At 53.3% G+C, this 25,544-nt stretch overlaps 1 protein-coding gene across 1 annotated transcript; it reads right to left on the bottom strand.

The window, feature by feature from the left end:
- Nucleotides 1–1,438: 1,438 nt before the first annotated feature.
- MYH6 (myosin heavy chain 6) lies at nt 1,439–25,312 on the bottom strand. Its single transcript, XM_036277464.1, has 37 exons — nt 25,112–25,312; nt 23,810–23,953; nt 23,417–23,573; nt 23,294–23,321; nt 22,992–23,103; nt 22,606–22,698; nt 21,799–21,862; nt 21,438–21,536; nt 20,901–21,004; nt 20,676–20,814; nt 19,084–19,352; nt 18,641–18,811; nt 17,208–17,517; nt 16,533–16,603; nt 16,178–16,265; nt 15,972–16,089; nt 15,722–15,845; nt 15,300–15,436; nt 13,873–14,128; nt 13,495–13,737; nt 13,131–13,307; nt 12,700–12,845; nt 12,371–12,461; nt 9,954–10,343; nt 9,465–9,591; nt 9,255–9,373; nt 8,467–8,663; nt 7,758–7,941; nt 7,430–7,595; nt 7,205–7,329; nt 5,995–6,303; nt 5,487–5,690; nt 4,504–4,629; nt 4,018–4,293; nt 2,732–2,827; nt 1,891–2,025; nt 1,439–1,519 (listed from the first exon to the last, which is right to left on the bottom strand). The coding sequence occupies exons 1-37, from the start codon at nt 25,310–25,312 to the stop codon at nt 1,496–1,498; spliced, it is 5,820 nt and encodes a 1,939-aa protein (XP_036133357.1). The 3' UTR covers nt 1,439–1,495.
- Nucleotides 25,313–25,544: the final 232 nt, after the last annotated feature.

The following is a 25,544-nucleotide window of genomic DNA, read 5'->3' on the forward strand; positions in this document are numbered from 1 at the left end:
GGGTGGCCTAGCTCAGCAGCTCATCCAGGCTGACTTGCTGTCTTCTCTCTATAATGCTTGTTTGCTCCTGTCCTGAAATGTTTCCTTCTTCTGGGTGCTCTTTCCAGATGCAGGCCCCGGGCCCTAAGCCCTGCCCGAACCCTGGGATTCTGATAGAGGTGCTCTGCTCCCCTTGGTGATAACCATGCGCCTCTTGGTCTGACTTCTCTGGCTTCCTGCTTCTTGTCCTCCCAGCTTCATGTCCTGGCTCCTCACCGGAGCTGAAACCAACGTTTTTGTGTTTCTCTGGTCTCTGCTCGCAGTTCTCAGGGCTTTATGCACAGCCCGTTCTGAAGACTGGTGGCTGAGCTTGGGTGGCGGGGTCAAGGCCTCAGAGGAGGGCTAGAAGGGGCTTCGCCAGGGGCATCCAGGAGGCGAGCTGCCAGGTGAGGGGGTGAGAAGGCTGCAAAACCCAGCATGGGGCAGGAACCAGCCCTGTTCCCGGAGCAGCTCTGTGACCCAGACCAGATGGTCCCTAGTGGGAGCTGAGAGACAGCAGTCGTGCATTTATGGTGTGTGCCTGCCTGTGCACCTGTGCTCGGCTGTGTCTGTGGGAGAGGTCAAAATGAGGCAAGCAGCCCTGGCCAGTTTGGCTCAGCGGTTAGAGTGTCGGCCTGCAGTCTAGAGAGACCCAGGTTCGGCATGTACCTTGGTTGCAGCTTGTCCCCGGCCCTGGTTGGGTCGTGCGGGAGGCAGCCACTGGATGTGTCCCTTTCACATCGATGTTTCTCTCTCTCTGTCTCTCCCTCCCACTCTATCTGAACAAAAAATGGAAAAATGTCCTCAGGTGAGGATAAAAAAAAAAAGAATGAGGCAAGCAGTCCTCAGGTTTGGACTTGGTGTCTGCTGGCTCCAGAGCCTCAGGCTGCCCTCTTGGTAAAGAGCTGAGCCACAGAGGCTGGGGTCAGTCCTTGGCCCCAGCTGACTGCCCCTGGGGATCATGGAGAGAGACACACGAGGTTACTTCTAAGGGCCTACTGACCACAATGGGCCCTGTTCCAACCTCTTTATCTGCGTGTCCATCCCTAGCTTTGCACCTCTCCTGGCATCAGTGTGAAATTCCTTTGGGAGGAAGTGGTGTCCCAGGACACTTTTAACCCCCGTGGCCTCAGAGGTGGAGTAGGGGGAGGGTGGCTTCAGCTTTGGCATGAAAATTCTGTCTCCCAGTGTCTAGAATCTGGTGCCTTTGTTTTCTCCACTTTTACAGTTTCTCCCTCTCGTCCCTTCTCTGGTTGACTGAGCAGAACTGACACTCATGGCTCTGATGCTTCCGAGAGGACGCCTCACTTCTCAGACCCTCACTTCCTCCTTTATAGATGTGGGAAACCTTGGCTACCACTGCTCGGACGCAGGGCAGGGCTGTTTTCTGAGCTCGGGACAGAAAGGACAGGGGCTCAGGCAGAGTCTGGCATCAGATTTATTACAGGTCGGCAAGAACAAGGTCCTGAAGGCAGTATCACTCCTCATCGTGCATTTTTTGCTGCGAAAGGAATAAAAGGTGTGATGGGGCAGCTGGCAAAAGGGAGGAAGGCTGTGGGGAGGAATCTCAGGCTTTCATGGACCTAAGGGAGATACCCTTAGAGGGAGAGGTTCAGGCCCCAGGGTCTTGGGATTCCATTTAGGGGTCTTTTTGTGGTTTAGGACCCCTAAATGGAACTCCAAGGAACTGGGGTTCTGTAGAAGTTCCAGTCTGCAGGGGTGCTCTGAGCAGGAGGGGAGTTCTCAGGGATGGGTGCTATGGGACTCTTGAGCTATCCAAGTATAGGGTAAGAAGTGCCCATTCAGAGGGGCCACAGATGTTGGGGGGAAGCTGCTGTGGGGTGACTAGCCAGGCCTGGAGAAGGGACCCACCTTGGTGCCGATGTCACGGCTCTTGGCCCGCAGCTTGTTGACCTGGGACTCGGCGATGTCCGCCCGCTCCTCTGCCTCATCCAGTTCGTGCTGCACCTTGCGGAACTTGGACAGGTTGGTGTTGGCCTGCTCCTCCTGCAGGAGTGGGAGGATGTGGTGAGAGAGGGTGGAGAGGTGGGGATTCCCAGCCTCCTCGTCCTTGGCTGGGTTCAGTGTTCTCACCCCTCACTCATGTCCCTGCAACAGCCTTGCCAAGGGCGTCCTACTCCTGGCTCGGCACCCTCCTCAGACTTATCCAGCACTCAGAATCCTTCATGGCCACCCACTGTCCAAGAGGAATTCCATGCTGCCTGGCCCAGCCCCACTCAATCCAGCTTCACTGCACCCGTGCAGCTGTGAATCGGATAGGTGCTCCCTGACCTGCGGTTTCCTGCACAGGAGGGCTCAGCAACACCTCACATCCACGCTTCTCTGCCCACCCAGATGTCTCCCCCTGCACCATGCCCGGTCAGTTTCCTCCCGGGCTCGATTTCACTGCCACCTTCCAGCCCTTTCACACTGTCTGGCCCCTGACCTACGTTAGCAGCTACACTAGCTTCTCTTGGGCTTACTGGGATATGAATTATAAGCGGCTCGTGGGCAAGTCCTGGGTCAAACAAGCATTGCTTTTGTTAACTCAGAGTGCCTGAAACAATGCTAAGCACACCGGACACGTGTAACAAATGTCTAAAAGTTAAAGTGGATAGCAAACCCATGGTCCAGGCCCCATGCTGGGGTGAACACCATTGCTTCGAACACACAAGAGGTGTGCTCATTAGAGTAGAGAAAACCATGAACTCACTGCCTCCTCAGCCTGGCGCTTGTAGGCCTTGACCTTCAGCTGCAGCTTGTCCACCAGGTCCTGCAACCGCAGCAGGTTCTTCTTGTCCTCTTCCGTCTGGGGGTGGATGGAAGGGAGAAGTCATGTTTGGGGGAGGAGCAAATACAGTCATCTTTCCCTCCACTCCACTCCTCTCCCCATGCCTTAGCTACCCCTCCCTCGAATGGGCCAGGTTAAAGAGGTGGAATGGGCCAAGTTAAAGAGGTGATGGAAAGAATCCATCTCTGACTGTATTTGTAGATCAAAGGGCCAAGGCAAAGTCCTCGGTCAGGGATTTAAAAAACAATGAGAGCTGATGCCTTAAAGCTGGAAGTGGGGGGAGGGGCTCAGAACCAAATGGAACTCCATCATCTAAAAATAGGGAGACATTGGGCTGTTCCAGCTCCAACTTATCAGTTTCACCATAATGTTCTTGGCTAGTGGTTCTAGAGTAATAAGAAAGGAATAATGAGGAATGCAGAAAGAAAGGGGTATCATAGTTCAGATCATTCCAATCTTATCATAACCCAATATTCTAATACACTATACTGGGCCATATTTTGGGCACCAGGATCACTGACTCCAGGGATCACTTGATCCTTCCTATCTCCACATGATTGATTGTATGTGCTGGGCTGACATTTCCTAGGCTGACAATATGCCTGCAGTTCTACATCTGTATCTTTTTCCTGTGCCTCATATCCATTTGTCAAATGGACCAATACCCCTTTCTCTGTCTTTTATCACCAGCACACTGTGAAAATAATGAGGCAAAAGTTCTGCACTATGCAGATGGAGGTCCTAGAACATTTTGACATCTTCTTTCTCTAAGGCCTTTTATCTGTTGTCCCAGAAGTCCCATGGAAGATCTGAGTTTTTTTCTTGTCCCTGACTTGTAATCCTAACGTGCCACCCAATGTCCCTCCCGATCAGGCCAGTCGAAGGTGCAAAGATTTCTTGGACTATTCTGAAGCCTTTATGGTAGACCTTCATGTTATTAAAAAATCTGGGGGAATTCTAGTTAAAAGTGCTTTCAGAAAGTAGATTTTCCTGCATTCACTGGAAAGATTCATGGACTTAAAGCAAACTGACTCTGGAGTGTGTGACAGAAAGTTAATCTAAAGACAGCTTCTCAAGGAGCAGGTGCCAGGAGGGCCGGGGGCATTTCCTGGGTGGTGGTTCAGCACGGGGTCTGTTGGGGCCAGGAGGTGGGGCTAGGGTGGGCCTTCGACTTCTGATGGCCGGGCCGGAGCATCCACCAGCCGCACCTGGTAGGTGAGCTCCTTGATGCGCCGCTCGCTCTTCCTCATGCCCTTGACGGACTCCACGTTGCGCTTCTGCTCGGCCTCCAGCTCGTTCTCCAGCTCCCGCACCCGGGCCTCCAGCTTCTGCAGCTGCTTCTTGCCCCCCTTGAGGGCGATCTGCTCAGCCTCGTCCAGCCGGTGCTGCAGGTCCTTAATGGTCTGCTCCATGTTCTTCTTCATGCGCTCCAGGTGGGCGCTGGTGTCCTGCTCCTTCTTCAGCTCCTCCGCCATCATGGCGGCCTGTGGGCAGGAGACAGGTGTAAAAGAATCAGGGCCCAGGTCTCTTCTCCCTCAAGGATCACCTCTTTCCCATCCTGGCATTTGCTCCCTGAGCGCTTCAGACCCATGGACCTGCAGAGTCTACTTGTCCGTACAGCACAGTGGCCTGGCCTGGACCCAGAGCCCTTGTTCATGTCTTTAGGGGAGGCAGGCAGGCGAGGGGGCACTCACATCCGTGATGGCCTTCTTAGCCTTCTCCTCAGCATTCCTGCACTCCTGCACCGCCTCCTCCACTTCTGACTGGAGCTGGGTCAGGTCCGACTCCATCTTCTTCTTCTGGTTGATGAGGCTGGTGTTCTAGATATGGGCAGAGAACACTATTGAATGTACACGATGTCGCCGATTCTACACCTTTATCCAGAGAGAATTAAAACGGGTCATTTGTGAGAAGCTTGTCTTGCTTTTAGTATATTCCTTGTTTTTCACCTGCTTTCCCTTTTCTTATGAGAATAGATACGTTCTACATGTTACATCTAAAACTACCAGCTCTGAAGAGTCAAGCAACAAAGGGTCTGCAGTTCTACTCCTCAGCTCTTCAGTAAGATTTCCATGCAAGAGCATGAAAATATTCCAAGAAAAATGGGAATAACTTTTTATCAGGACAATATCTTGGAAATGATTACAGTTACAGAAAGAATGCAGTAGGGTTAAGGAAGAGAGGACCAAATCAGCACATGATGTCATTCCCACACATACTAGATTACAGAGTCAACTCCACAGGGCACTGTAATGAGAAGGGCATAGAAACTCGCTGCAGAGTATAGCAGTGTGTATGGGAATGCAGGAAAATGGTATTCTGTCACGAATTTGGTTTGCAAGTAGATACTGCTGTGCTTCTTTAACTTCCCAAAGTCCCATCTTTACAGAGCAAGATGGAGGTGTCTTCTAGGTCAAGGATATCAAAAAACAGCATGCATAACTCCCAAATTTGTGACTTTGGCAGGCATCACCAACCAATTATGACACTCTTAGCTTTCATATCGAGACCCCCTTCTTAGGTAGTGGTTCCACAGCCATGACTAATAGACGAGAGTCGGCTCGAGAGATCATTTACGACCCTGGTCGGACATGCTCACTCAGAACCTCTGGTTCAGAGCGTCTGTGTCCTAAGCTCTGCCACTCAGCAGGATTCCCTGTGGTGGCCCTGACCTCACCTGGGAGTGCAGCAGCTGCACCCGCTCGCTGGTCTCGATCAGCTCCTGCTCGGCCAGCTTCCGCGACCTCTCCGTCTGCTCCACCACGGCCCGCAGCTCCTCCAGCTCGGCCTGCAGCAGGGTGTTGCGCCGCTCCACGATGGCGATGTTCTCCTTCAGGTCATCGTTGGCCCGGACCGCGTCGTCCAGCTGGATCTGGGTGTCCTGTTGGGGAAAAGGGTAACCTGAGGACGCTTCTCTTTCAGGGTCTCATGTGTCCTACCCCAGATTCACAAACCTCTTGTCAAGTGGAGGGCAAGGGGCACCTTCCTTCATCTGGTCTCTGGGCCTGGAGGCTGGGCTGGTTTAGGATATGCTTTAGGGGGCCTGGTCAGTTCTCCTCCTTCAGGCCTCCAAGTTCAGGAGGTATATGACTCCTACCTTCTCATATTTGTTAGCCCAGGACCCTTTTCTCTGACCTTCACCGTCCCTCTGGGCTCACCCACCTCTGAGAGCCCCAGCTTGTTACCTTGAGATGGGCTTGGGCAGTCTTCAGGTGCTTCTGGGCCTCAGAGGCCATCCTGTTGGCCTGGCTGAGCTGGATCTCCATCTCGTTGAGGTCGCCCTCCATCTTCTTCTTCACACGCAGGGCCTCGTTGCGGCTGCGCGTCTCCGCGTCCAGGGAGGTCTGCAGCGACTCCACCACCCGCAGGTGGTTGCGCTTGGCCTGCTCCATCTCCTCGTCCTTCTCAGCCAGCTTCCGCTCGATCTCGGCCTTGATCTGGTTGAACTCCAGCTGGGCCCGGAGGATCTTGCCCTCCTCGTGCTCCAGGGAGGCCTGGGAAGGGGTCAGGGAGAGAGGGTCTGAGGCAGAGACTCAGGGCGTGGAAGAGTGATAAAGAGGGAGGCCAATAGGATTTGGGTGTTAGCCAGGACTATGATCTGGAGAGGAGAGCTAGGAAGCGATGAGGAGCTGGGACCTGCCTTCCAGGCCACCTGGGTGCTCTGGAGGAAGAGGTGCCGAATGCCCTGGGCTTCCTCCACCAAGAAAAGGGTCTGGACCTCATAATTGCAGAGACCACCCCCAAGCACCAACACTGAATGGTCCTGACTCATCTAAAATATCATAGAAAAAGGAGGGAGTTTTTGAAACCACAAATTCAAAACTTTACCTTTGTTTACTAGGCCCCTCAACCTGGTGAAAAAACTTAGAAGTCCCCAAACTCAGGGATATCCCTAAGTTCTTAAAAATGAACAGAAACAATAGCTAATAATATATAGTGCTTAAGTGTGTTACCTCACTTAATTTTCATAATAATCATGCATAAATCTTATGAAGTATGTACAATCAATTTCATTTTATAGGCAAGAAAACTGAGGCACAGAGATGTTAAGGAACTTGTCCCATGACACAGTGGAGGTCCTGAGCCAAGTTTCAAACTCAGGTCTGTTTGACTCTAGAGCCCATGCTGCCACCTGCTGTTTCAGGGGTTAGTGTGGTGGCCAGGCTTCAAGTTTATTAGCCTGGTGAGAAACCAAACCTAATGGCTTATGATCAGACTGTATGTCTCCTTTCGAGGTAGTCATGGGTAGTATGTAGACGACATTGGACTAAGAATAAGAATCTAATAGCTTTGTCTTGGGGTCAGCATGAAGAAGACTTAAGGAGTCAGAAAGAATAGTATTGGGGGAGCAGGAGAGGGTCCAAGGCAGGGGTGCTGGCAGAGTCGGGCCCTCACCTCGGCCTCCTCCAGGGCTGACTGCAGCTCCAGCTTCTCCACCTCCAGCTGCTTGCGCACCTTCTCCAGCTCATGCACATTCTTTCCTCCTTCTCCTAGCTGCTCAGTCAGGTCCGAGATCTCCTCTGGGGGTTAGAGGGCCAGAAAGCTCAAAGCCTGTGTTCTCTCTGACCCTCAGTGGTCCTCCTTGCCCCATCCCCTCCCAGGTCTCGTGCCCCAGCGCACCCTGAAGGTTCTTGTTTTCCCTCTTGAAGGTCTCCAGGTGCTCCAGGGACTCCTCATAGGCATTCTTGAGCTTGAAGAGCTCGGTGCTGAGAGAGCGCGCCTCCTTCTGCGAGGACTCCAGCTCCGACTGCGACTCCTCATACTTCTGCTTCCATTCAGCCAGGATCTGCGGGGACAGGGTTGGGGCTCACCCGTAGCCCCCTGCCCCACCCCCAGGGGCTGCCCAGGCCCCATGCCTGGGCTCAGCCCCCAAGGAGGATGTTCCTGGCCTCATATGATGCCAGTAGCCCTGCTCCGTCCCCTGGCTGTGGCCCCCACCAGGGCCCACCTTGTCAAAGTTCCTCTGCTTCTTGTCCAGGGCCGCTGCGGCCGCATTGGAGCGCTCCACGTCCACCATCAGGTCCTCGATCTCGTTCTGTAGCCGGTGCTTGGTCTTCTCCAGTGAGGAGCACTTGGCATTGACGGCCTCCACGGCCTCCTCAGCATCCTGCAGCCGCTGGGCCAGCTTCTTCCTGACAGGTTGGTTGGGTGTGTGTGTGTGACTCTACTCAGGAATAGCAGGGCCTTGGGACCTCCTCCCCTGGACACCACACAAGGAGGACCCAGTCCCTCTCCGCAGCTCCTTGGGATGATGAGTCGCCCCTTTAGGCTCTGGGACCCCAATCTTGAGGGAGCCGATGCTATAGGTGCCTAGAACAGTCTCCTTCCCACATGCAGCATCATCTGGGTGGCAGCCCCCACCTGTCCCAATGCCAGGCTGATCGATGGTAGCTCCTCTGACCAACAAGCTTTTTGCTCGTCTTATACGTGAGCATCAGGTATAACCCGGGCCAAAAGCTCGCCTGTCACAGGAAGTGAGTCAGGGCCAGTCGGGGTTCACTCAGGATCCAAGCATCTCTATTTTCCACCACGTTTCTCCCACGCTGCCCTCTCTTCTACCACAGATTTCCTTTCCAATCCCACTTTGCCCAGCCCATCTCATGTGCTCTGGCTTCTTCCTCTCTCAAGTTTAATGTTGGGGATTTCCTGGGACTCACTTGGCCTCCTCGAGCTCCTCAGTCCGCTGGATGGCGTCCGTCTCATACTTGGTCCTCCACTGGGCCACCTCCGAGTTGGCCTTGGACAGGACGCGCTGTAGCTCTGCCTTGGCCTCTGTCTCCTCCTCATACTGCTCCCGGAGCAGGTCGCAGTCGTGCCGGGCCGACTGCAGTGCGTGGGCCAGGGCATTCTTCGCCTGGGGAGGGGCACCAGGAGGTGGGCTCAGCTTTTAAGAAGGTGAGAGGAAGTGCTCCCCCCAATCCTTCTCATATCTATGAACTTCAGCGAAGCCTCAGCCATATTCAGAGTATGAAATCTCAATATCCTGGAGTAGCTTCCTAGTTTGCCTACCCCACCCCTTTACAAATAAGAACATTGATGATGCAAGTGTGGCTGAGCTAAAGAGTAGAAGAACCCAGCCCTGGCTGGTTTGGCTCAGTGGTTAGAGCACTGGCCCTCAGACCAATGAGTCATGGTTTCGATTCCGGTCAAGGGCACATACCTTGGTTGCAGTTCATCCCCGGCCCTGGTCAGGGTCATGCGGGAGGCGACCAGTTGATGTGTCTCTCTCACATCAATGTTTCTCTCTCTCTCCTTCCCTCCCACTCTATCTGAAGATAAATGGAAAAATATCCTTGGGTGAGGATTAAAAAAAGAGAGAGTAGAAGAACCTAGACTGGAGGTCTTCCCATTACAGGGACCTCTCTTCAGTTTTCCTTTCTGGTATAGATGTTAACTGCCCCAGGCTTCCATCAGCCTGTCCTACTGCCCCCCGGCTGGGCCTCACCTTGCCCTCCTCCTCCAGCTGCCGCTTGAGGTCCTCCATTTGCTGGGTGTAGGAGAGCTTCCCTCGGGTCAGCTGGGAGATCAGCGCCTCCTTTTCTTCCAGTTGCCGGGACAGCTCGCCTGGAGGTGGACATGTGGGTTTGTGGGCCACAGCAGAGGGCAACCGATGGCCTATTCTGGGGCAGGTACAGGGCTGGTTCGGGACACCCACCGTTCTCAGTCTGCAGCTTGGCTTGCTGGGTGGTAAAGTCATTGAGGGAGCGTTGGGCCTCTTCCAGTTTAGTGCGGTACTCATTGGCCTGGTCCTCCAATGTCCGAGACACTTTTTCCAGGTTTGCCTTCAGGCAGTAAAGGGACAGGGGAAGATGAATGTGGGAGGGGCTGGAGCTGTCAGGCAGTAGGGGCTGGGTGGGCCCAGGAAGGGAAGGCCACGGTGGGGAGAGCACAAAGGTCAGGAGGATGAAATGGGGTGGTGCTGAAGGGGCACAACATGAAGAGGGCACATGAATTAAAGGGCAGAATGGTGAGGAGACGTTAATATGGGTGGAGGGCGAAGGAGGAGTAAGGGAGAGAGGGAGAGAGAGACCAAAGGGTGATGGAGAGAGTGACAATGACAAGACAGAGGGCAGACAGAGAAAGAAGAAGGAAGGCGAGAGCTGTGAGGGAGAAGAGGGCGAGGAGAGGCTAAGCACAGGCCCACCTTGGCCTTGATGATCTGCTCCATGTTGGAGGTGACGTCATCCAGCTCCAGCTTGAACTCGCTCTTCTCCTTCTCCAGCTTCTGCTTCACACGCTGCAGGTTGTCGATCTGCTCGCCCAGCTCAGCCACGCTGTCGGCATGCTTCTTGCGCAGGGCTGCCGCCGTGGCCTCGTGCTGCAGTGTGGCCTCCTCCAGGTCCCGCCTCATCTTCTGGAACTCAGCCTCACGCTTCTTGTTCATCTCGATCTGCGCAGACGTGGCCCCGCCGGCCTCTTCCAGCCGCTCGCTGATCTCCTCCAGCTCCCGGGAGAGGTCTGAGCGCAGCTTCTCCACCTTGGCTCGGGCGGTGCGCTCGGCCTCCAGCTCCTCCTCCAGCTCCTCGATGCGCGCCTGGGCCCGGACACAGGGGGCTCAGACCCACCACCAGAACCCTCCACTGGGGCCCCTCCCCCAGCTCCAGAGGACTCCTGGCCTAAGCACTCAAGTCCTATAGAGCAGTGGTTCTCTAGGTGTCAGTCGGCAATGTCTGGAGACATTATTGACTGTCATGACTGGGGAAGGAGGTTGCTATTAGCATCTAGGGGGCAGAAGCCAGGGATGATGTTAAAGATCCTCTAATGCATAGGCCATCAGTAGGAATTTGGTTGAAGCCCAAACTTCAAGGCACTTCCCAGAGGCATCTCAGACCCATTGAGAACCTGCAGCCCTAAATCCTGAGAATACGTATTCGGAAGGGGATCTTAGGATCTCCTGAGATCCTGAATCTCATAGATTCCACAGATGCTCCCGGCTCTGCTTTCCTAACCATAAGACAGGAAAGTAGGTGCTTGTATTTTTCAAATATTTGCAACAATATGCCTCACAACAATCAAAAGCTTTTGAGATCTTACAGGTTGACCACAAAGTCCAATCAGCCACATTCCTCCCTCTCCAGGGCTTGCTTTATTTATGCCCAGAGCTGAGCTACAGTTTTATTGTTTCCTTGCAGGCCAGCTGAGTGTCTTTCTCTGCCTCTATCTCATCTTTCTGGCCTTAGCCTTGGCCTTGACTAAATGGGAATAATGTTTCATCTACCATTTTGATCTGTTGTCTGACTAGCCAGGAGAAAAGGGGAGTATGGACAGTGTTAATGAACATGTGTGGGTGGGTCATGAGAGCAGGGAGAGGACCATCAGGCTTCTGCTCCCAGGATGGAGAAGGTAGGACCGTGTGCAAGAGCTTTTACAGAAAGAAGGAGGAGCCACAGCCTGTTGCCAAGACCTGAGGAAGATAACAGAACTATTTGTCTGGGTCCATGAGTCAAAGAAGTTGCCCAGACCCATGGCAGAAGAACCTGAGGGTATCCTAATTTTCTGCCTAAAACCTAGAAGGGTACCAAGGAAGATGGGAGGGCAAATTATCTCTGATGGCAGGCCAGCCCCCGAGCAGCCCCGGGAGGAGTGGACTTGTGTTCCCGTGTCACTTGCAGCCTGCACCGTGGACCCCAAGTGCTGGGGAGATCAGCCATCTCCACTAGCTGCCATCTGACCAGAAAATGAGAGCATAAGTCCCTGTCCCCAGTAGCTGAGTGCCTGTTGCCTTTGGGTCACTATGTATAGAGCAAACCATGCAGCTTCTGCAGTTGTAAAGCAGGTTGGCAGTACCTGCCTTCTTTGTTTCCAGGGCTCTGACAAACACAGGACTAAAAGCACATTAAAATTCGGGTGCATTAAAGGTAAGGAAGACTGTGGCTGTCAATTAAATCTCCTCCTGCAGAGGGATGAGAAGGCCATGGGAAGAAAAAGTAAAAAAACACCCGTCTTTGCTAGTTGGCTGGCTGACTTGCAGTGGACAGAGTGGTTTCATATACACCCTTTTCTCTGGTCTTCTGTAAGCCAGGGGTTATTAGTCCTATTTGACAGATGGTAAGAGACTGAAGTTCTGAGGGGAAGTGACTTGCTCAAGGTTGTAGGGGTCCACCCCATATCATGAGTGCTCTATGGGGACTGAGCCTGGGTTAGTGGCTGTAGTCAGTACCCAAGAAGAATATGAACAGAGCAGCCCATGGGAAGGTGCTCCATGAAGGCCCTTCTCATTCCCATACAGGTGGAGAGTTTAAAAAAAAAAAAGGGGATCAAAGAGAATCAAACTCCCAGAGCAGAAACCCATGAGGCAGAGCATAGTTCAGAAAGAAAAGCCCTTTTTGTAGGTGTAATTCCCTCCTACTTCATCTCCACACACAAAACAGTCTTGCTGCAAAAAGACATTATTGTTCTAATGGGAGAAAGTTAGTGTTTCCAAGTGTCTGTAAATCAGGACTGGTGGGACCTTTGGAGCGGCCTGGAGTTCTAGATACTGTATAACCCTAAGCAGCTCCAGAGGCCACGACTGTGTTGGGGCCACTGAGCACCAATTGCCTGCACTGGGAAGAACTTTACCTGGTTTTCCTTCAGTTTCTTCTGCAGCTGAAGGGCCAGTGCCTGCTCATCCTCAATCTTACTGTTCTGCTGAGCAATGTCAAACTCCTTCCTGGAGGAGAAGCAGGGTGACAGGTGGTCTTCCTTTCTCTGTTCTCTTCTCTTACCTCCACACGCCAGGACTGATCCCCTCCCCCCTGGCCAAGAGGGTGAAGGAGGGAGAGCTGTGATTGACACCTCATTGTCATTGTGCCCAAAGTAACCATGGCCAGTGGGGGTGCAACGCCCTGTACTCTAACCCTCCGGCCAGACACCTCCATTAGCCCTTCCTTGCCACTGTAGCTTCCTACTTCTTGAGCTTTTCTTCCAGCTGCAGCTTGTCATTCTCCAGGTCCATGATGCTCTCCTGGGTCAGCTTCAGGTCGCCCTCCAGCTTCCGCTTTGCTCGCTCCAGGTCCATGCGCACCTTCTTCTCTTGCTCCAGTGATCCCTCCAGCTGGTAGAGAGAAGAAAACAAACAAGGTGTAGGTAACCTGAGATCCATGGTGCATAGTTATCTACTCCCCTCTAAATGCAAAGTCCAGTGAATTGGAAGTCAAAACCAGCAGAGAAATTCCTGCAAGCACAAAAGATTCAGAGACCCAGAATAGGGAAGAACTACAGAGAACAAAAAGGCCCTGAGGGTCCCAGAAGCTAGTTCTAGAGATCAGGAACCCCTTAGCCATTGGTGCTGCCTGCAAAATCCTGACTTGAGAGATAGAGCATGGTTCTTATTACTCACATCATCCACCTGCTGCTCCAGTTTGACTTTAGACTTGGTCAGTGTGTTGACCTTGTCCTCCTCAGCCTGAAGGTCATCCAGGGCCTGCTGGTGGGCCTCTTGCAGAGCTTTCTTCTCCTTGGTCAGCTTAGCAATAATCTCATCCAGCCCAGCCATCTCCTCTGTCAGGTTCTTCACCTGTCAAACAAGAACCCCATCTCTTTTAAGGTCAAAGATCACCAGCCTGGAGACATCTATGAAGATCTCCAATGTCAAGGACCACACTGCTATCAGGATCCCCTGAGTGGCCTAGTGTTGGTTAAGGTTACTGTGGACTTTGAATCCTGTGGAGACCTGGGCTAGAACCAGCGGGAGCTGCCCTTACCTTGTTCTCTGTTGCATGCTTCTCCTTCTCCACCTTGGCCAGTGTCAGCTCCAGGTCATCAATGTCCTTCTTGAGTTCAGAGCACTCGTCTTCCAGCTTGCGCTTCTTGGCAGTGAGCTCAGCGTTCATCTCCTCCTCGTCCTCCAACCTCTCGTTCATCTCCTTCACCTTGGCCTCCAGCTGGATCTTGTTCTTGATCAGCTGGTCACATCGCTCCTCTGCGTCGTTGAGGTTGTCTTGTTCCTGGAAGAAGAGGACAGAGAGGAGAGCTGGTGATCAAAGACAGTAGAGATCCAGGCTTTTGGTCCTTGGTGATGAGATGGACTATAATCTGGGGGAGTGGAGAAGAGAGGTGAAGAGACAATCATGTGGTCTTACCGCCTGCACTTGGAGCTGTAGGTCGTTCTTCTCCTGCAGCAGGGACACCATCTTTTCCTCCAGCTCCTTGCGACGAGCCTCCGACTTTTCCAGCGTCTCTTTGATGCGCCCAAACTCCTCTTTCATGTTGGCCATCTCCTTCTCTGTCTCTGCGCTCTTCAGCAGAGGCTTGATCTTGAAGTACAGCTTCATCCAGGGCCAGTTCTTGACCCCCATGAAGGCCCGAATGTTCCACTGGATTACCAGAAGGGCATCCCTGGCAAAGAAGCACAAAGGAAGGGAGGGGCACCATGAAAGAGCATTTCCCAATCATGGGCAAACTACACTTGGCTTCCGGCCCATTTAAGCAAGTTTGTAGACACCTGTGGGCAGGAACTCTGTCTTGTAGCCTTGATAAACACCCCTACCTCAGCATTACTATGCTGAATATGGAGTTGCTCCATAAACATTTATTAATTGATCAATTAAAGACAAAGGCAGTTTGTATCTCCCCTATTGGGGCAGATTTCCTCTGTGGGTGTGCACTCAGGAGTGGAATTGAATGGTATGCAATCATTCAACTTTAAAAAAATGATAAATTATTTTCCAAAGAGGTTGCACTAATTTATACATACGTAAGTGGTGAATCACACACTTCTTGATTTTTATAAATCTAGTGTCTTTTAATGGTATCTCATGAGAGCCTTAATTGGAATTTCCCCATAAAATTTTTTTTTTGGTTCTTTTTCTAAGCCTTTAAGTTGTACGATTAGATAGTTCATTAGAAATTTTTCTTGTTTCTTGAAGTAGGCCTGTAGTGCTATGAACTTCTCTCTCAGGACTGCTTTTGCTGTGTCCCATAGATTTAGTGTTGTTGTGTGTTCAGTTTCCAGGAAGTTTTATATTTCTTTCTTGTTCTCATTGGTGATCCACTCATTGTTTAATAATATGCTATTTAGCCTCCATGTGTTTGAATGTTTTTGAGTGTTTTTGTTTGGGGGGGGGGGGTACGTGCCCCAGCAGGAACTGAACCCAGGCTGACACTCCAACCGCTGAGCCAAACCAGCCTTGAGTGTTTTTATTGTAATTGATTTCTCGTTTCATGCCACTGTGATCCGAGAAGATGCTTGATATGATTTCAATCTTCTTGAACTTGTAGAGATTTAGTTTGTGTCCTAACATGTAATCTGTCTTTGAGAATGCCCTGTGTGTACTTGAGACGAATATATATTCTGCAGCTTTGGGGTGAAATGCTCTGTAAATGTCAATTGAAAATTTTTTTTTAAAGAATTCAAAATGAGACCCTGAATGGTAAAGTCATTTGCTCAGGACTACTGATAAATGATGGAGCCAGGATTTGAACTCAGGTCTTCTGACCCAAGCCAGTTAGCACTATCTGTCTGCCTGCTACAGCTCTAGGAATGCCTCTGTCTTCCCTCATGCCTCACCTGCGTTCCACAATCTTCTTGAACTCAATGCGCATGAGCTGGCCCCGGGCCTGGGCTTGAATGCGGGTGATGATGCGGCTCAGCCTCTCATCTCGCATCTCCTCCAGCAGCCCCAGCAGCCCTGCCTTGAAGAACACCTGCAGGCAAGGAAGAGAGCCAAAGGGGTCGAAGCCTTAGAGAAGGGTATCTAAGGTGGAGGAAGAGTGTGGGAGACGCTGGCTGAGCTCCCAGGGGACCCATCACCTGCTCATTCCAGACCTGGGAGTGAAATGTGAAAGACAAGACAGAAAGTAAGCGTGGTTTCCAGTCTTTGGGTTGATACAGGAAGCTGGGAATCTGGGGTCTGCCTTTCAAACTCCCAGCTGCCCCACTCCACAGGGCTGCACTCCCCGCAGTTCCCCCCCGTGGAGCTCTAGACTCACCTTGGTGTGGCCAAACTTGTACTGGTTGTGGTCAATGTCCAAGGAGCCCAGCAGCTTCTCTGACCCTTTTCTGCTGTCAATGAACTGTCCTTCGGGGATGGCCGCTGGGTTCAGGATGCGATACCTAGGAGGGAGGTGCCCAGAGTCACCTATGTCTGCACTGGTCTGCTCTGCCCACAGAATTGGGGACCACCTGCAGACTCCCCTTCCCATGCAGGCCACCCGGGCTCCCCCAGTTCCCTGTGCCCACCTCTGCCGGAAGTCCCCGTAGAGAATGCGGTTGGGGAAGCCCTTCCTGCAGATGCGGATGCCCTCCAGCACGCCATTGCAGCGCAGCTGGTGCATGACCAGCGGGTTGTCCATCACCCCTGTGGCAGTGGGGAGGGGAGAGGGATCAGCCTCAGGGCAAGTGATGCCAAGTGCCTTTCCCAGACTAGACCCTTCCGCATGCCTCACCTGGAGCCTTCCGTTCATTGGGGATGATGCAGCGCACAAAGTGAGGGTGGGTGGTCTTCAAGTTGGCCATCAGCTTGTTCAGATTCTCCTGGGGGTGGTGAGAGGAGGGTGTCAGGAACCACAGGAACTGTCCTTTTGGTCCCTGAGCCCTAGGCCCCAGACAGCCTGTCACCAGAACCCTCAAAGAGAAAAGAAGTTTACACATAATTTATGATGTGAGTTCAAGCTAGTGTAGAATCTACACCCCCAAAATGACCATGCAGTGTGAGCATCTTTCTTCCCCAAACACAGAGCATCAGGTTAGGGTGGTGCACCCAAAGGCTGTGCCCACCACAGGTCTCTGGGTCCCTCTTACCCGGTGGAGGGCCGACACGGTCTGAAAGGATGAGCCCTTTTTCTTGCCTCCTTTGCTTTTACTACTATCCCCTAAAAAGAAGAGGAACGATGAACAAGGGCTTTCAACAGAGCAGCCCATGGGCAGGGCTCTGCCCTCACTAGCCCTGTGACTTCTTATTTCCAAGTCTCAGTTTTTCTGTGAGGAGGATAGTAACTACCTCTAAAGGTGTGAAGATGAGGTAAGACCAGCATCTAGGTACTTCACCAGCGCTTGCCACACAGCAGGTGCTGAAATAGTATCAGCTCTCGTCTCCCACCCTCTTCTAACCCCACCCTTCGTGCTTCCATCTGTCCACTTTCTACTTTTCTTCTGGTATTTCATCCTCCTTATTTCAGTCCATGCTCTCCCTCTTCCTTTTCTGACCTAGAGGCTCATTGCTTCAGTGATCCTCTCAACGTTTACCAAAACCTCTTGCTCTAATGCTGGGCTTGGTTTAATGATGTATATGTTACCTTTGCTGACCTCCAGGTGCTCCCAGTCTTGAGACAGTGCATGACATGTACACTAATATCCATAACACAAAGTGGAACATGCCTCCCTCCCACCTCTAGAGTAATGAGCTTTGCAGCAGGGGACTCTGGCCCCTTGCACCTCCACAACAGCTCTGGCCCCGTGCAGAGGCTGGCTTCCTACCAGAATCAGCAGAAGCATATGTAGAGAAGAGTGTGGCCATGAGCTTGAGGGAGGACTTCTGGTACAAGCCCACCACGGTCTCATTGAGTGGGTCTTTATTCTTCTCCAGCCAGCCCAGGATGTTGTAGTCCACGGTGCCAGCATAGTGGACCAGGGAGAAGTGGGCTTCCTGCTTCCCCTTGACATTTCGTGGCTTCTGGAAGTTGTTGGACTTGCCCAGGTGGTTGTCATATAGCTTGGCCTTGAAGGTCATGTCCGTGGCCTTGGGGAACATGCACTCCTCCTCCAGGATGGACATGATGCCCATGGGCTGAGAGCAAGGTAGGGAGGAAGAAAAAGCATCACTGAGCACATACCAGGCTTCCAGATCCCACACCCTGACAGAGCACCAGCCCAGTATAGCTGGCAGGCCACAGAGAGCCTGCTGGCATCTCTTGTCCTCATATAGAAAGTCAGTGTTCTTGGAATTAACTTAATATTCAATTATATTCAATCTGGCCTATATAAATTCTTTCTGCCCCAGAATACCCAGCGAAGAACCATGCATCCCCAGTCACTCTGCGAGGCCCTCAAGGCCTCCCAGCACAGCTCTGACCTCCCGGACAGCTCCCGCCACAGAGGACCGTGAGGGCAGGGACAGGTGTGTGTCATAGCCGCCAGATTGTCTATAGGACAGGTAACAATTCTGTAGGGGTTAATAAAAGGGATCCAGGTTCTGCACAATGTCCTGCCCTTCAGAAAGCATGGTGGTTCTTAACTTTTTTTGGGCAATAATCCTACTAAAATTTTGATGAAGCAAAGACTGCCTCCCCAGAAAAATGCATGTATATACATACACACTCATTTCCATACAGTTTCAGGGGATTTTGAGGCTTCTGGAAGAGCAGCAGCCTAGCTAACCACCCAAAGCCTGTGGGAAGCTTTCCTGAAGCACAGTGGCTGGGCTGGGTGAGGGTCAGTGTCAGACTCTGGTCTGTATCAGCAAAGCCCAAGGGTACCATGAGGGCAAGTCTGCACTGGGAGCCTCCCACATACTTCATCCTTGTCTCCTGATTCTATAGTTAAGAGGGGCTGAAGACAGGTTTTTCTCAGTGAGCGGGGCGAGGATGGAAAGCCAACATCTCTAGGTTCAGCCTAGCATCTTTCCATGGGTGACGCTTCTTATGGAGCATCAGAGGGGCCAGGAGTCCCCTTATTCACTACATCCCCCTCTTTGGACACTCAGATGTGACCACTGTGAGGACAAGGTTCTGGAAACAGAAGAAAAGGGCTTGTACGGTGTATGCCTGTGACTCCACAGTCAGGGGAAGGTGGGCGTGGAGAGAGGCTTGGAATTCTGGGAACTCTAGGTTCTTGGCTGTAGAGGGATGAAGCTGTCATTTTGTCTGGGGTGGTGGGAAAAGGGAACACAAGTGATGAGGCCGAGGCAGCACCTTCTCAATGAGGTCGATGCAGGCCTGCAGGTCCATGCCAAAGTCGATGAACTCCCACTCGATGCCCTCCTTCTTGTACTCCTCCTGCTCCAGCACGAACATGTGGTGGTTGAAGAACTGCTGTAGCTTCTCGTTGGTGAAGTTGATGCACAGCTGCTCGAAGCTGTTGAACTGCAGGGGGAATGAGGGCGGGACAGGTCAGGTAGGCAGGTGTCTGAGTGGCTGGTGGGCTCAGCCCAGGGCTGTGTCCAGCCCAGAGAGGGTGTGGCTGGTCTCTGCCCCTGTCAGGGCATGGAGGGAGTACCTCCTGAAGACAAGACGCTGACTGCCTCTTTCACTGCTGAACCTTACTTGCCTTTCCGGCATCTGCCTTTTATGTCTGTCCTGTTGCATATGCCAATGAGTGCGTTATTCTCCCTACTCCCAGGGGTCCCCCCACTCACATCAAAGATTTCAAAGCCAGCGATGTCCAAGACTCCAATGAAGTACTGGCGTGGCTGCTTGGTCTCCAAGGTGGCATTGATCCGCGTCACCATCCAGTTGAACATCTTCTCGTACACTGACTTGGCCAGTGCCCCGATGGAGTAGTACACCTGCTGCACACTCTGCCCCTTGGTGACATACTCGTTGCCCACTTTCACCCGAGGGTGGCACAGCCCCTTGAGCAGGTCAGCTGAGTTCAGCCCCATGAGGTAGGCGGACTTGTCGGCATCTGGTGGAGAAGGAAAGGAGGAAGCAGGCGCTTTCAACAGACCCTCTTTCCCTGCCCCAGGGCCAGAGAGGTCCAATTCCTTCTCATAAATAGCTGCAAATGGGGGCCTGGAAGGGCACACACTTGCTGTGGTCACGCAGCCAGTACGTGCCTAAGTCAGCCTGAAGCTCAGGCCCCTTCATTCACCTCAGGCCTCCCACCACATGGCAGCTCCTCTTGCCTCTGTCTTTACGTCTGCTGGGTGTCTCTGGTCCAGGCCCTTCACTGGCAGTCCTGTTAGTATGTTCCCAAGCTTTCTGCACCTCCTCATCTCTCTGGGGCAGGATGGGAGGAGGTGTGTTCTGCTCCTTGCTTCCTTTGTTTCCATCCCAGGATTGGCCCAGCATTGGGTATGCTCTACTTAATCCACATGTTGACCAACTTAACTGGCTGGGAAATTGAGTTCCTAACCAGCATGTTGAACAGCTCCCCTACACCCCTAACTCCCAGCTCTGCAAATATGCCATCCAATATATCACCTCTATTTAGAGGGAATTATTTGGTTTAATTTCAAGAGTGTTGTGATAACCGGTGACATGGCTATCGTGACACCCAGGCTTGGCATTTGGATCTGGACAGACGCAGAGAAGGCATCCTCAAAGGTAGGTGAAGAGAAATGTTCTCAGGGGTTTGTTTACCACTGTTCACACCCTCATATCTCCTTCTCAAAGAATTCTTGCAACAGCCCCAGAGGGAGCTTGAAAGGACCACCCTCCTTTTCACTGAGGAAGAAACCGAGGCCCAGAGAGGTGAGGGACATGCCAGTGCCCTGGGCTCTGTCTTGACCCTTGGCCCGCTGCCTCCTAACCAATACAGCACAAAGCCTGCGAAGGGCTCACCCTAGGGCTGGGCACCCCAATACACACTGCACCAATGATGGGGATGTGCAGAGCTCAGGGTCTGTGTTTTCCTGGGCTTTGGTGATATTTGGGCACAGGAGGAAAATTTTGCAACTCATTTCTGGTCAGTACTGCTGGGGTTAAGAAGTTGGGATTGTGGCGGGCTCCCTGTCTGCCCACCACGCCCTCAGCCCTCACCACACCAGGTACACTGAAAGCCTTAGGTCCTCTGTGGGGATGCTGGGAGCCAGAGGTCTGCGAGGCTCTGCCAGAGGAGAAAGCCTGGAGGCAGCGCTGAGCAGGGAGGGGTGGGGGCAGAGCCTGCCCCTTGGAAAAGCACCTCCCTCTGACTACCTGCTTCTCTGACTTCTGGTTTCCTCCCACCTTCTCTATTGGTGGGTGAACACCCAGCACCTCAGGCCTTCCCAGCACCTGCCCCTCGAACCTTCGGTGCCATCAGGCTCTGCCTGCTCCTCCCGCTGTTTCTGCTTGAACTTCATGTTTCCGTAGTGCATGATGGCGCCCGTCAGCTTGTAGACGCCGGCTTTCTCCTCAGCAGTGAAGCCCAGCACGTCAAAGGCGCTCTGGGCAGAACGAGAGGCAAACAGGTGGTTGGGGGTGGGGATGGCCCAGGAGCCCTCTGGAGCCCTCACACCATCTCCTCACTCACATCTGTGGCTATGAGCTCCTCGGAGTCATCGATGGAGGCCACAGACACCTCTCCTTGAGACACGAAGGCGTAGTCGTAGGGGTTGTTGGTGACCAGCAGCATGTCTGTCCAGGCAAGGGGCAGGGCAGGGGACAAGAGGGTGGGAGAAGGCAGGGAGGAGTTGGGAAAATGGAAGAGAGACCCAAGAGCAGAAAGAGAAGAGAGTCAGCAAGAACCATGGAGAAACCCCAAAAGAAGTGAAAAAGTAGGTGGGGTGGAAGAGGTGACCCGGGGAGGGAGGACAGTGGGGACGTGACATCTAGGAGGAGAGGCAAATAATAAGGAGGAGAAAGCCCGCAAGGAAGAGGAAAAAAAGATGACAAGGAAAAGGTGGAAAGGGAGACACAGGCAGACACAAGGTGGGACAGAAAGAGAAAGCCACTGAGCAGATGGAAGGAGGAGGGAGGTGAGTGAGGAGGTGGGCATGGTGAGGGGATGGAGGGCACCCGCCCTGCCTGGGGAGGACAGTGGGCAGCAGGGGCATGGGGCTGGGCTCACCCAGTAGCTCTGGCTTCTTGTTGGACAGGATCTGGTAGAAGATGTGGTAGTTCCTCTCAGCCTTGAGCTGGAAGATCACCCGGGACTTCTCTAGGAGATCTGAGGTGAGGAGAGGAAAGGAAGGTGGATCAGGAAGGGGAGGGGATCAATCCAGCAAAAGGGTGGAGATCAGGCTTCTGCAGCAAGATGAAGAGAGTCAAGGGAAAGCCACAGTTTGAGGAATAAAGGGCGAAACTGGAGTCAAGAGGCAGATGTAGACAAAGGCAGAAGATGGAGGGGAAATATAATAGGGCCGCCTGCAGGGGGAAAAGGCAGAGGAGGGAGGATCTGGAGAGGTGGGCAGGGCTGCCTGTATACTCACAGGTCTCTATGTCTGCAGAAGCCAACTTTCCAGTGGCTCCAAAGTGGATCCTGATGAATTTCCCCTGGGGGTAGATGGGACAAAGAGTGAGGGAACTGGCCAGAAAAGAGAATGTAAACGACTTTTTGGGGTCCCATTTAGTATCAGTAAAACAGGGAAAGAATGCCATACCCACATACCACCCAGGGATCTTGAAGCAGAAACAACAGCACAGAAATGAGCACAGAGAGAACGCCTCCTATTTGTGCTTCTGGTATGACCTCATGTAACCCTCTCAGTGACTACTACTACCTGTTTCTCAGATGAAGGGACTAGGGCTCAGACAGGTGTGGGATTTGCTGGGCAAGTGTAAAGCTGGGGAATTGGCTCCAATGTCTATGCTCTCTTCCCACTCTAACATGGAAGAGCTCTGGAAGCAGAAATAAAGACAATCTAAAATGTGATCAAATCTACTCCATTCCTTGGCTATGGAACAGCTGTGGTGACTCTGAGTCTCTTTTCTTGAGTTCCCAGAACTCAGGGAGCCAGGCTAAGTCAGGAGAGTTGAGAGAGAGAGAGAGAGAGAGAGAGAGAGAGAGAGAGAGAGAGAGAGAGAGAGAGAGAAACATTGATTGGTTGCCTCCTGTACTCACCCTGACTGAGGATTGAACCTGAAACCTAGGTATGTGCCCTGACCGGGAATCGAACCCACAACCTTTTTGGTGTAGGGGCAACACTCTAACAAACTGAGCCACACAGGCCAGGGCTAGCACCCCCTTTTCTGTCAAGGCCAGATGAGGCCAGTTGGCAGTGGTCACGGGCACTCACAAAGCGGGAGGAGTTGTCATTCCGGACTGTCTTGGCATTGCCGAAGGCCTCCAGGGCTGGGTTGGCCTGGATGATCTGGTCCTCCAGGGTGCCCTGCAAAGGGAGCAGAATCTTGGGAGTTCATCTTCTGTCCACCTTTAGGTGCTGGTGGAGAGGGCAGGGGCCGTTCTCTTCCTGGGGAATGGGGTTGGGGCTGGGTGGACTGCTGGGGAGTCTGTAGCCCCAAAGGGCTATATTTGTATCTCCAAATGTGTGTTTTTTGCCAGGAATGTCTTGAGCACTGGGTTTAGTGTTGCTGCCACCACTGTTCCCCAGGGCAAGGCTCAGGGTCACCAGAATCAGCCTGCCCCAGACCCTTCCTGCTGAGCCTGAGGCCCATCCCGCACCTTGTTTGCATTGGCATTGTCCTTCTTGCCACGATCACTTATGGCTGCGATGCTGGCAAAATACTGGATGACACGTTTTGTGTTTACAGTCTTCCCTGCTCCGGATTCTCCGCTGGAGGCAACAGGGACCCATCAGAATTTAGGATTCCCACTGCTCTCCATCTGGAGCTCAGCACTGCCCCCTCTCCCTCGGAGTCTTGGCCATCTGACCTCCTCCCCCAGGAGAATTTGCCCATTATCATTCTTCAGGAATCAGCCTGGGTACCCCCAAACCCTTCTTTGGGTGGATGGTGCTCACTCACGTGATAAGGATGGATTGGTTCTCCCGATCTGGAAGAGAAGAGGACAGGCCGTGGGGTCAGGGCTGAGGGCCTAGGTCTGCGGCTGCAGGGCTGAGGGGCACAGGTCAGGGCCCCGGGGCTCACCTGTCAGCATGTACTGATAGGCGTTGTCGGAGATGGAGAAGATGTGTGGCGGCGCCTCGCTCCTCTTCTTGCCCCGGTAGGCGGCCACCACCTCCGCGTTGTACACCGGCAGCCACTTGTAGGGGTTGACGGTGACACAGAAGAGGCCTGAGTAGGTCTGGAGTAGGAGACAGGCAGGCATGAGAGGTTGGAGAACCAGGACGGGCAGTGGTGGCAGGCAGGAGAGTTCCCGGCCACCCCAGCTGGCTCCTCTCTTCCTGCAGCTGACCGGGGGGGGGGGGGGGGCGGGCACTGGGCCCCTTGGGAGAGTTTTGACCTCCCTTGGTGAATACTGCCCTGCCCTACTTTGGCCTTGGTCCAGGCTGGCTCCTGCCATGTGCAGAATGCACTCACGTAGATCATCCAGGCCGCGTAGCGCTCCTTGAGGTTGTAGAGCACGGCGGGCTCGTGCAGGAAGGTCAGCATGGCCATGTCCTCGATCTTGTCGAACTTGGGTGGGTTCTGCTGCAACACCTGGTCCTCCTTCAGGGTCACAGTCTGGGTAGGGAGCATGGGCAATAGGGCAGAATGAGCACACCTCCCAGTCAGTAGTCAGCAGCCTCCCCCACTTACCTCCTCCCAGAACACAGGCCACAAGCTGGCCTCACTCCCACAGCTCTTCTCTGGCCGTGCCCGGGTTCTTCCCCAGAGCCCTCGGAAAACTTGCCCACCCACTGTCTTTCCCACCCTAGGGGCTGTCCTAGAACCCCTGTGTCTTGTCAGTACCATTCCTCAGGAATCAGCCTGGGTCCCCTCCAAGCCCTTCTGTGGGTGGATGACCCTGGGCCTAGAAGTATTACTTTTCAGTCTCTGCTTCGAGTCTAGGGGCAAACTTGGAGAGGCTGCCGGCTGTCTGTGCACACACACCTCACCGTGACCCCTGGGGGCAGTGCTTGAGGCAAACCTCTGCTGGAAAAACATCTCACCCTTCCACCCTACCTCCCCATTGGCCACTGTCACTGTAGTGTGATTGGCACTGCTCAGTCTGCCATGCTCTGCTGTCATTAGATCCTGCTGGTATGGCGGCTAGTTAGTGGCAGAGCTGGGATAAGAGTCAAAGCCCCCAGTGGGTTGTGGCTCATTGTTCCACACCTCGATGCGCTGCAGCATTCAGTCAGCGAGTCTGAGCTGCTGCTGTTGACCAGCGGCAATTCTCATGGCCGGTGTAAGGGACCAGGGACTAGGCTTCTGAGTGCCAATCGCCAGCCCCAGGACTGAGCATTCAGCTTAAGAGTTCCTGCTCTTTGTGCTCATCTGGGCCTGTGAGTTTGCTGTTGGTTCGATTGAGGGGGATTTGGGAGAGTTTGTCCCTGGAGGAAACTGAGGCCTAGAGAAGAGGCGTACATGTTCGAGAAGGGAGCTTTGTTTGATGTTGTGCCTATGCCCTCTGTCAACAGGACTCCTCTGGGGAGGAGAGGAGCTGAGGTTCTCAGCATCCTCTCTGGCAAGGGGTGTGGATGCTGGGGGTGCTCTGTCACACCTGCTCAGGTCCACCCGAGAAAGGTCCGAGTTCTCGCTCGGATACTGGGCTCCTCAAGGGGGGGCTTGTCCTGCTGGCTTTGGTTCTTCTCCAGGGTCCACCCGCTTCCACTGCAAGTGGCCCCACCCCTGCACCTCCCCATCCTTTCCCTTCCCCTGGCCCTGTGCTTCATGCACCTTGCCATTCTCCGTCTCGGCGGTGACCTTGCCCCCCTCCCGGGACACAATCTTGGCCTTCACGAACTCCTCCTTGTCATCAGGCACGAAGCACTCAGTGCGGATGTCGAAGGGCCTGGTCTGGGCCTCCAGACGCTCCTTCTCTGACTTGCGGAGGTACTGGGCCGCCGCCCCAAAATCGGCCATCTGGGCATCAGTCATCTTGTCGCTCCTCTGTGGCTGAGACAGGAGGGCCTAGGCCTCAGTAGGTGGCACTGCCTCTGTAACCCCACTCCCTGCCCTCCTTCTCACCACCTGGGTCCTACCACTCTCCCCTGGCCCCTCCCTTGAGAAACACCTGGCTGGGGTCCAGCCCTCCCACTGACGTTTTGTTTCCCTGTGAAGGGGGATCTCGGTGAGGGGTCTGCAGGGGCTGGAACTGGCTAGCCCTTGC

The sequence above is a fragment of the Molossus molossus genome, unplaced genomic scaffold (assembly GCF_014108415.1).
Source record: "Molossus molossus isolate mMolMol1 unplaced genomic scaffold, mMolMol1.p scaffold_m16_p_1, whole genome shotgun sequence".
Classification (NCBI taxonomy): Eukaryota; Metazoa; Chordata; class Mammalia; order Chiroptera; family Molossidae; genus Molossus; species Molossus molossus.